A 9,774-nucleotide genomic window follows, 5' to 3' on the forward strand; every position below is an offset into this window, starting at 1 on the left:
AACCGCGTTTCCGTGGAAATTTAGCCGCCCCGCATTGGCTGACCAATCAAGCGACAGAGTGGGCGTGAACATGGAATCCACGCCCTGCTTGTAATATCCTCGTGTCGTTTTTTTTTTCTTTTTTTTTTTTTTCTTTTTTAAGCAACAAAAAGCTTCAAAGAATTCAGAGAAACGCCGCTGGAGTTTCGGGTTTCATTCCACGCGGGTCACGGAGAGAGAGGATTGTGGGACGAGAGAGATAATGTGACTGAACTGGCCCGGTGAGATTTATTTGCAGCCAATCTCCCCATGGGCCAGATAACAACACCATTGTTGCAGGGTCTGCGCATATTTACCGAGGCGTTGACCTCAGATTCCAGAGAGTCTTCAGACTTTTTAAAGGTAACAGAGGCACCGTGTACACAATGAAACCATTCTCTCCCAACCCTTACAAAAGCGTCCCACACTAAAAGCACACCAAAGTGTAGTAAAGCACAGTGAAAGCATTGTAAAGCACACAGAGGGATGGTAAAGCATAGGGAAGCATTGTAAAGCACAGAGAGATATGGTAAAGCATAGGGAAGCATTGTAAAGCACAGAGAGGTCTGGTAAAGCATAGGGAAACATTGTAAAGCACAGAGAGGTCTGGTAAAGCATAGGGAAGCATTGTAAAGCACAGGGAGGTGTGGTAAAGCATAGGGAAGCATTGTAAAGCACAGAGAGGTCTGGTAAAGCATAGGGAAGCATTGTAAAGCACAGAGAGGTCTGGTAAAGCATAGGGAAGCATTGTAAAGCACAGAGAGGTCTGGTAAAGCATAGGGAAGCATTGTAAAGCACAGAGAGGTCTGGTAAAGCATAGGGAAGCATTGTAAAGCACAGAGAGGTCTGGTAAAGCATAGGGAAGCATTGTAAACGCTGGTACAGCACAGGCATGTTAAAGGGGCACGCTGCTGTACATGCGTACATACGAACGCCTCCACTATATCCTCCATGCTGGGGATTTCACCCCCTGGAAATGAAATGACATACTAAAACAGCAAAACAATCAGGTGCTGTTGAGGACAGCAGGGTGAACTATCGTAAAAAAAAAAAAAAAAAACCACAACCAGGAGTTTTACTGCAGAACGAAACTGAAATGGAGTATTTGGAGTCTGTGTTTATTCTGGTTTTGTTCTCCTTTGTTATTTTCTGCCTGCTTATCTTTACAGCATTTCACTGCCAGCTGAAGTCTGTTTAATGAGTATAAGAGCCTCCCTTTCTCTTTCTCTGCTCCAGAAGCACAGAGCAGAGGGAGGCTGTTCAGAGAGTATAAGAGCCTCCCTTTCTCTTTCTCTGCTCCACCAGCACAGAGCAGAGGGAGGCTGTTCAGAGAGTATAAGAGCCTCCCTTTCTCTTTCTCTGCTCCACCAGCACAGAGCAGAGGGAGGCTGTTCAGAGAGTATAAGAGCCTCCCTTTCTCTTTCTCTGCTCCACCAGCACAGAGCAGAGGGAGGCTGTTCAGAGAGTATAAGAGCCTCCCTTTCTCTTTCTCTTTCTCAGAGCAGAGGGAGGCTGTTCAGAGAGTATAAGAGCCTCCCTTTCTCTCTCTTTCTCTGCTCCACCAGCACAGAGCAGAGGGAGGCTGTTCAGAGAGTATAAGAGCCTCCCTTTCTCTTTCTCTGCTCCACCAGCACAGAGCAGAGGGAGGCTGTTCAGAGAGTAGAAGAGCCTCCCTTTCTCTTTCTCTTTCTCTGGTCCAGAAGCACAGAGCAGAGGGAGGCTTTTCAGAGAGTATAAGAGCCTCCCTTTCTCTTTCTCTGCTCCACCAGCACAGAGCAGAGGGAGGCTGTTCAGAGAGTATAAGAGCCTCCCTTTCTCTTTCTCTGCTCCTCCAGCAGCACAGAGCAGAGGGAGGCTGTTCAGAGAGTATAAGAGCCTCCCTTTCTCTTTCTCTGCTCCACCAGCACAGAGCAGAGGGAGGCTGTTCAGAGAGTATAAGAGCCTCCCTTTCTCTTTCTCTGCTCCACCAGCACAGAGCAGAGGGAGGCTGTTCAGAGAGTATAAGAGCCTCCCTTTCTCTTTCTCTGCTCCACCAGCACAGAGCAGAGGGAGGCTGTTCAGAGAGTATAAGAGCCTCCCTTTCTCTTTCTCTTTCTCAGAGCAGAGGGAGGCTGTTCAGAGAGTATAAGAGCCTCCCTTTCTCTCTCTTTCTCTGCTCCACCAGCACAGAGCAGAGGGAGGCTGTTCAGAGAGTATAAGAGCCTCCCTTTCTCTTTCTCTGCTCCACCAGCACAGAGCAGAGGGAGGCTGTTCAGAGAGTATAAGAGCCTCCCTTTCTCTTTCTCTGCTCCACCAGCACAGAGCAGAGGGAGGCTGTTCAGAGAGTAGAAGAGCCTCCCTTTCTCTTTCTCTTTCTCTGCTCCAGAAGCACAGAGTGGAGGGAGGCTGTTCAGAGAGTATAAGAGCCTCCCTTTCTCTTTCTCTTTCTCTGCTCCAGAAGCACAGAGCAGAGGGAGGCTGTTCAGAGAGTATAAGAGCCTCCCTTTCTCTTTCTCTGCTCCAGCAGCACAGAGCAGAGGGAGGCTGTTCAGAGAGTATAAGAGCCTCCCTTTCTCTTTCTCTGCTCCAGAAGCACAGAGCAGAGGGAGGCTGTTCAGAGAGTATAAGAGCCTCCCTTTCTCTTTCTCTGCTCCAGAAGCACAGAGCAGAGGGAGGCTGTTCAGAGAGTGTTAGAGCCTCCCTTTCTCTTTCTCTGCTCCACCAGCACAGAGCAGAGGGAGGCTGTTCAGAGAGTAGAAGAGCCTGTCTTTCTCTTTCTCTGCTCCACCAGCACAGAGCAGAGGGAGGCTGTTCAGAGAGTATAAGAGCCTCCCTTTCTCTTTCTCTGCTCCACCAGCACAGAGCAGAGGGAGGCTGTTCAGAGAGTCTAAGAGCCTCCCTTTCTCTTTCTCTGCTCCAGCAGCACAGAGCGGAGGGAGGCTGTTCAGAGAGTATAAGAGCCTGTCTTTCTCTTTCGCTTTCTCTCTCTCTGCTCCAGCAGCTGATTCAAAAGTCTATTCAATATTTTATATTGAGTTGTGCTGCCACCTAGCGCACGAACTGAAAATTGGCTAGCGGATCGATTAGTTGAGCCTGAATCCATTTGCAGGATGAGCAATCGATCTGTAATAATGGCGTTCGTCTTGTTGTTACAGAAAAATTAACCGGCGGACACACAAGTTATCTCAATACTCGCTAAAAAATTAAATTGCGCTCATAACGGCAGTAATATTGGATCAAGCGAATTGTTAGTAACACAACGAGAAGGTCACATTAATTTTAAATGATACGGAGTCAGTCAGGAGTCGTACTTCATCAGAATATCACTTAAGTGTTTATTTTTTGCGTGTGTTTTCAAATCATTTTGAATTTAAGTTGCTTACACACAAGTCGTTTTTTGGTACTGTAGGAAGCATACTCGGTTGACATTTTCGTTTGCCCGATACAGTGCTGTTTTTTTTTTTATATATATATAGTTTAATTGAAATAATCTAAAATGAGTGTGGCGGAAAGTCGCGCTCAGCGAAAGACGGCTGGAAATTTGATGTCTAAACTCCTGGACGCTGAGGAAGAAGACGAATTTTACAAAACCACGTACGGGGGATTTAATGAGGTAACCGCGCCTTTAAAATGAAAAAATAAAATAATACAAGCCTTGATATATTTAAATATACATTCCTAAATACTATATGACACTTTACCAACCCCTTCTTGACTTGTCACCTATTATTATTATTATTATTATTATTATTATTATTATTTATTATTATTTATTATTATTTATTATTATTATTATTATTCCAGAGCCACTACGGGCAGCAGTGTGGAGTAGTGGTCAGGGCTCTGGACTCTTGACCGGAGGGTCGTGGGTTCAATCCCAGGTGGGGGACACTGCTGCTGTACCCTTGAGCAAGGTACTTTACCTAGATTGCTCCAGTAAAAACCCAGCTGTATAAATGGGGAATTGTATGTAAAAATAATGTGATATCTTGTAACAATTGTAAGTCGCCCTGGATAAGGGCGTCTGCTAAGAAATACATAATAATTATTATTATTTAATTTTAACACAGTTTGTGTGAACTCCGTGGAGTTTGAGAAGTTGGGGGGGACACTGCTGCTGTACCCTTGAGCAAGGTACTTTACCTAGATTGCTCCAGTAAAAACCCAACTGTATAAATGGGTAATTGTATGTAAAAATAATGTGATATCTTGTAAGAATTGTAAGTCGCCCTGGATAAGGGTGTCTGCTAAGAAATACATAATAATTATTATTATTTAATTTTAACACAGTTTGTGTGAACTCCGTGGAGTTTGAGAAGTTGACCTGCCGTAACTTTGGGGAAAAAATGTATTTAGATTCTAAAATATACATAAATATTAAGTTGGTACATGGTGATTTGAATGCATTTCTTATACTAAATAATAGGACTGTAAAATGATTGCTCTGTGCAGAGAGAGTCTTATCTCCGTCTCTGCGGATCTCTCCGTGCAGAGAGAGTCTGATTTCCGTCTCTGCGGATCTCTCTGTGCAGAGAGAGTCTGATTCCCGTCGCTGCGGATCTCTCTGTGCAGAGAGAGTCTGATTCCCGTCGCTGCGGATCTCTCTGTGCATAGAGAGTCTTATTCCCGTCGCTGCGGATCTCTCTGTGCATAGAGAGTCTTATTCCCGTCGCTGCGGATCTCTCCGTGCAGAGAGAGTCTGATTCCCGTCTCTGCGGATCTCTCCGTGCAGAGAGAGTCTGATTCCCGTCTCTGCGGATCTCTCTGTGCATAGAGAGTCTTATCTCCGTCGCTGCGGATCTCTCCGTGCAGAGAGAGTCTTATTCCCGTCGCTGCGGATCTCTCCGTGCAGAGAGAGTCTGATTCCCGTCTCTGCGGATCTCTCCGTGCAGAGAGAGTCTGATTCCCGTCTCTGCGGATCTCTCTGTGCATAGAGAGTCTTATCTCCGTCGCTGCGGATCTCTCCGTGCAGAGAGAGTCTTATTCCCGTCGCTGCGGATCTCTCCGTGCAGAGAGAGTCTGATTCCCGTCTCTGCGGATCTCTCTGTGCAGAGAGAGTCTTATCTCCGTCGCTGCGGATCTCTCTGTGCAGAGGGAGTCTTATCTCCGTCGCTGCGGATCTCTCCGTGCAGAGAGAGTCTGATTCCCGTCGCTGCGGATCTCTCTGTGCAGAGAGAGTCTGATTCCCGTCTCTGCGGATCTCTCCGTGCAGAGAGAGTCTGATTCCCGTCTCTGCGGATCTCTCTGTGCAGAGAGAGTCTTATTCCCGTCGCTGCGGATCTCTCCGTGCAGAGAGAGTCTGATTCCCGTCTCTGCGGATCTCTCCGTGCAGGAATCGGGAGATGACGAGTATAAGAGTGACCAGTCGGCGAGCGAGGACGAAGTGGACAGTGACTTCGACATCGACGAAGGGGCCGAGCCGGACAGCGACCAGGAGGAATCAGAACCCAAGAGAAAGCGCCGTGTGGTCACCAAGGCTTACAAGGTAACCGCAGCCCCGGCCTGAGGACGATGTGCGCTACTGTGCAGAAGCGGTACACATAGATTGAAAATCATTTTAAAACTGTGAACATTTCTGTTTTTAAAGAAAATGCTACGTTATGCAATGGTAGCACAAGGGCAGTTACAATGGGGTGAGGCTGGTAGAATGGGACCACAGTGTGCTGACTATACCCTTCCCCAGTGATCTTCAATGGCAGACAGACAGACAGACAGACAGGGGCACTACAATGGCAATGGTTCTGTAGTACACTGAGGGGCGATGGTAGCACAAGTATAGGGCAGCTACAATGGGGTGAGGCTGGTAGAATGGGACCACAGTGTGCTAACTATACCCTCGCTGTTTCAGGAACCCCTCAAGACCGCAAAGCCGAACCCCAAAGCCCGGAAAGCCTGGGCTCAGCCCAGCGGATCGGAGAAGGTGAAAGAGGAGAAGAGAGAGCCTTTCGAACTGCACGGCGATGTCGGAGAGAGTGAGCGTTGATTTACCAAAACCTTTGATTGTGCTTTGCTTCGAGGGGAATGGCTATTTTAGAGCCCTAGTTGTGATTGGAAGCGAGACTCCCGTTGCACAGCGGTGCGATCCATTCCAGGTTTTACTGCTACCAGCTTGATCAGCCCCCAGTGTGTCTAGCTAACAAGCACAGGCGTGTCTGATTAAACTCCTAATGAAAACCAGGACTGGATCACACTGCTGTGCAGCGGGAGCCTCGCTTCCATCCCCTGTTGTGCTGCGTCACAAATAGAAGCACGCAACTGTTAGAGGCGTGGAATTATCGTCAATTTCTTTTACAGTTTTCTCTTTGGTCTGAGCTGTTCTCCCCTTCCCCCTCCCTCCCCTCTCCAGACAGGAAGTCTGTCCGTCAGTCGACCACGGAGCACACGCGGCTCACTTACCTGCGCCTGCAGGAGAGGCAGGTGCAGCCGCGCAGGAGAAAGGGGCCGCACCACGACCGCCCGCTCACCCAGGAAGAGCTGCTGGCAGAGGCCAAGATCACAGCCGAGATCAACCTGCGATCGCTGGGTAAGGAGAGGGAGACTCGCTCCCACAGCGCTGCCCCCCGCACGCCACTGCACAGCACTGCACTGCACAATACAATACAATACAATACAATACAATACAATACAACACAATACAATACAATACACATACAATACAATACAATACAATACAATACACATACAATACAATACAATACAACACAATACAATACAATACAATACAATACACATACAATACAACACAATAGCCATGCATTTTTATATAGCGTCCTCCCTTCACTCCACACCCTCCCAGAGTGCTGTGCAGAATTACAAACACAGCAGGAGTGTGTTCACCACACTCCCAGCTACAACCGATGAGATAAAAAACACCTTAAAAAAAAAACAGGATGCTTTCAGACTTAATCCAGTGTTTCAAACTGCCCGATGATGTCATCCGGGATAGAGTTCCACAAGCGAGGAGCACAGCGGCTGGTTTCTGATCCTTAAAAGTTTCCTGTTTTAAATCGTTGCAGTTGCCTCCCTCTTTCAAACCTTTTCGATCCTGAACCTGTTTTTGTCGTGAGTCTCAATCTGTTCGCCTCCCCTCCCTCCCCCATCTCCCTCATCTCCCTCCCCTCCCTCCCTCCCTCCCTCTCTCCCCATCTCCCTCTCTCCCTCCCTCCCTCCCCATCTCCCTCCCTCCCCATCTCCCTATCTCCCTCCCTCCCTCCCCCTCCCCATCTCCCTCCCTCCCCATCTCCCTCCCTCCCCATCTCCCTCCCTCTGTCCCTCCCCCCTCCCCATTTCCCTCCCTCCCTCCCTCCCCATTTCCCTCCCCATCTCCCTCCCTCCCCCCCCTCCCTCCCCATCTCCCTCCCCTCTCTCCCTCCCTCCCTCTCTCCCCATCTCCCTCCCTCCCCATCTCCCTCCCTCCCCATTTCCCTCCCCATCTCCCTCCCTCCGCAGAGAACTACGAGCGTCTGGAGGCTGACAAGAAGAAGCAGGTCCACAAGAAACGCCGCTGCGACGGGCCCTTGGTCCGGTTCCACTCGGTGCTGACCCCGCTGGTCTCCGAGACCCACCTCAAAGAGGAGACCGTAGACGTGGAGGGGTAGGGTGTGACCAGAGGGGACGCTGTTTTTTTTGTGCACAGCAGCGTCACCCATTCCAGGTTTTACTACCAGCTTGATCAGCCCCCAGTGTGTCTAGGCAACAAGCTCAGGCGTGTCTGATTATTAAACTCACAGTGAAACCAGGAACGGATCACACTGCTGTGCAGCGGGAGTCTTAATTCCAATCACAATTACTAAGCCTCTTAAAATAATTTTTAGCCATGATGATACCCAGAAAACCTGCAGGGCTGTTGGCTGTCCAGAGTCAGGGCTGGCCAGCTCAAGAGGGGTACGTTTCTAAACTGGACTTATCCAGGGCTGGAAATAAGACTCCCGTTGAATGGCAGTTTGATCCAGTCCAGGTTTATGAGTTTAATCAGACACACCTGAGCTTGTTACCTGTACACCCTGTGGCTAATCAGGACTGTATTTGGGAATGGGTGACACTGCTGTGCAATAGGAGTCTTATTTCCATCCTGGTGATTGTAATGTCAGTACAGTCTAACTGCAGTTAAAATCTAATTCCAGTACAGTCTAGTCTAGTGCAGTTACAATGCAGGGATAGTAATTGCACAAGGGTTTGATCCACTCCTGGTTTCACTAGGAGTTTAATAATAAGACACACCTGAGCTTGTTACCTAGACACACTGGGGGCTGATCAAAACCCCTAAGTATTCTGGGTAGTAACATCCTGGGTATTTTTAAATCCTGACGGTTTTGTTTTTTTTCTTTTTCTGCTCAGGCTAGACCAGGACCCCCAGCAACAGCCCACCCCCCCCAGCACCGCGTCTCAGGACCCCCCCCAGCCCCCCACGGGGCAGTGCGCTCGAACCTTCATCACCTTCTCCGACGAAGAGACCTTCGAGAGCTTCTTCCTCCGTCCACGAGCCCACCGCCCTCCGGTGCGAGAGATCTGCCCCGTGACTCACAAGCCAGCCCTGTACCGAGACCCCATCACAGACATCCCCTACTCCAACATCCGCGCCTTCAAGATCATCCGAGAGGCGTACAGGAAGTACGTGACAGCGCACGGGCTCCCCAACACCGCGGCCGGGGGTCTGGGGAGCCCCGGGGACCCCAACTCCAGAGGGACCCGCCAGAAAATCATCATTAAGCAACGCATGTCTGCTACCTAGTCCGAGAGAGCGACACTTTTGGAATCGACACGCAGGCGCAGGCATTGTAAACCCGGTTTTGTTTTCAGATTTTTCAGATCAGATTCCCAGTTCCAGTTCCTGTTCCTTCGAAGGGAGTTGATGTTTCAGAGACCTAATAATCATCGCGATTGTCTGACCTGCTTCTTTCATTCGAAGCCAGTTTCATTGACTCGCAAACAGCGGCTTCGTTTGAAGTCGCGCTCAGCCGCTGTTCCGAGAAGCCCATTTTAACAGAATTTGTTCATTTTGATCAGCGATGACGTGTCGGAATTGATTAAACGGGAACCGGGAACCGAGTTTGAAAAAAAGCCCTGTTTCAATCCGGTAGTACCTGTTCGAGTCGCTGATTCAGTATTTGAAATATTTTTTACAGCATCATTCTCCTATACGTTGCGTGCATCCTTTGTATTTCAGTCTCGTTGTAAAAAAAAAAAAATCCTTTTTGTTGTAATAAAACAGCTTCTGAAAATGAGAGAGTTTTTGCTAATGTAACTTTTCTGGGGTATGTTTCACGTTAACCCAACCAGCTCGCAATTATAAATCTTCAGTTATCATTTTTTTGGTGTCATCATTCAGAGTGGTACTTGAATATTATTATTGTGCGTTTAGTTAGGAGATGCATTTATCCAAGGCGACTCACACAGGGCTTGTGAACTATGCATCAGAGTCACAGCAACATCTCACCCAAAGGACGGAGCACAAGGAGGTGAAGCGACTTCCTCAGAGTCACACACAGCGAGTCAGTGAGTGAGCGAGCCAGGGTTTGAATCTAATATCCAGTATTCATTTTTGAGAAAACTCTTACCTGGCTTAGAGCTGCTTTTTTTCACTTGACTGTAGAATCCTTGACCTTTCAACTCTGCCAGCTGCATTACCCCTCGATTATTTAATTAATAATATGTGTTTACTGACATGAAGCGAGCATTATGCACGTCTTCGTAATCTGTAGGCATGCCTTTTAAAAATTGCTTTTAAAACTCAACAGCGGTGCTTGCTTTCACTAGCTTCCATCAGCGTGAATCCTG

The 9,774-nt window shown here is 48.3% G+C and overlaps 1 protein-coding gene across 2 annotated transcripts; it reads left to right on the forward strand.

The window, feature by feature from the left end:
- The first annotated feature begins 273 nt into the window (after window positions 1-273).
- Window positions 274-9,303, forward strand: LOC117965050 (vacuolar protein sorting-associated protein 72 homolog). Of its 2 annotated transcripts, none has more exons than XM_059006407.1 (6): window positions 274-381; window positions 5,330-5,482; window positions 5,846-5,969; window positions 6,344-6,520; window positions 7,447-7,591; window positions 8,335-9,303. In XM_059006407.1, exons 1-6 carry the CDS (start codon window positions 289-291, stop codon window positions 8,726-8,728), a joined length of 1,086 nt encoding a protein of 361 aa, XP_058862390.1. In that variant the 5' UTR covers window positions 274-288; the 3' UTR covers window positions 8,729-9,303. The 2 variants fall into 2 exon arrangements, with proteins under 2 accessions (XP_058862390.1, XP_058862389.1); XM_059006406.1 differs by lacking the exon at window positions 274-381 and adding an exon at window positions 3,068-3,610.
- Window positions 9,304-9,774: the final 471 nt, after the last annotated feature.

This window comes from Acipenser ruthenus, chromosome 32 (assembly GCF_902713425.1).
Source record: "Acipenser ruthenus chromosome 32, fAciRut3.2 maternal haplotype, whole genome shotgun sequence".
In the NCBI taxonomy this organism is placed as follows: domain Eukaryota; kingdom Metazoa; phylum Chordata; class Actinopteri; order Acipenseriformes; family Acipenseridae; genus Acipenser; species Acipenser ruthenus.

What these genes read in the sequence shown, in the direction of transcription:
- LOC117965050 (XM_059006406.1), top strand. Translation starts at nt 3,494, where the DNA reads ATGAGTGTGGCGGAAAGTCGCGCTCAGCGAAAGACGGCTGGAAATTTG. An exon ending in CGTACGGGGGATTTAATGAG is followed by an intron (nt 3,611 to 5,329) that starts GTAACCGCGCCT and finishes CTCTCCGTGCAG; the next exon opens with GAATCGGGAGATGACGAGTA. An exon ending in GATCAACCTGCGATCGCTGG is followed by an intron (nt 6,521 to 7,446) that starts GTAAGGAGAGGG and finishes CTCCCTCCGCAG; the next exon opens with AGAACTACGAGCGTCTGGAG.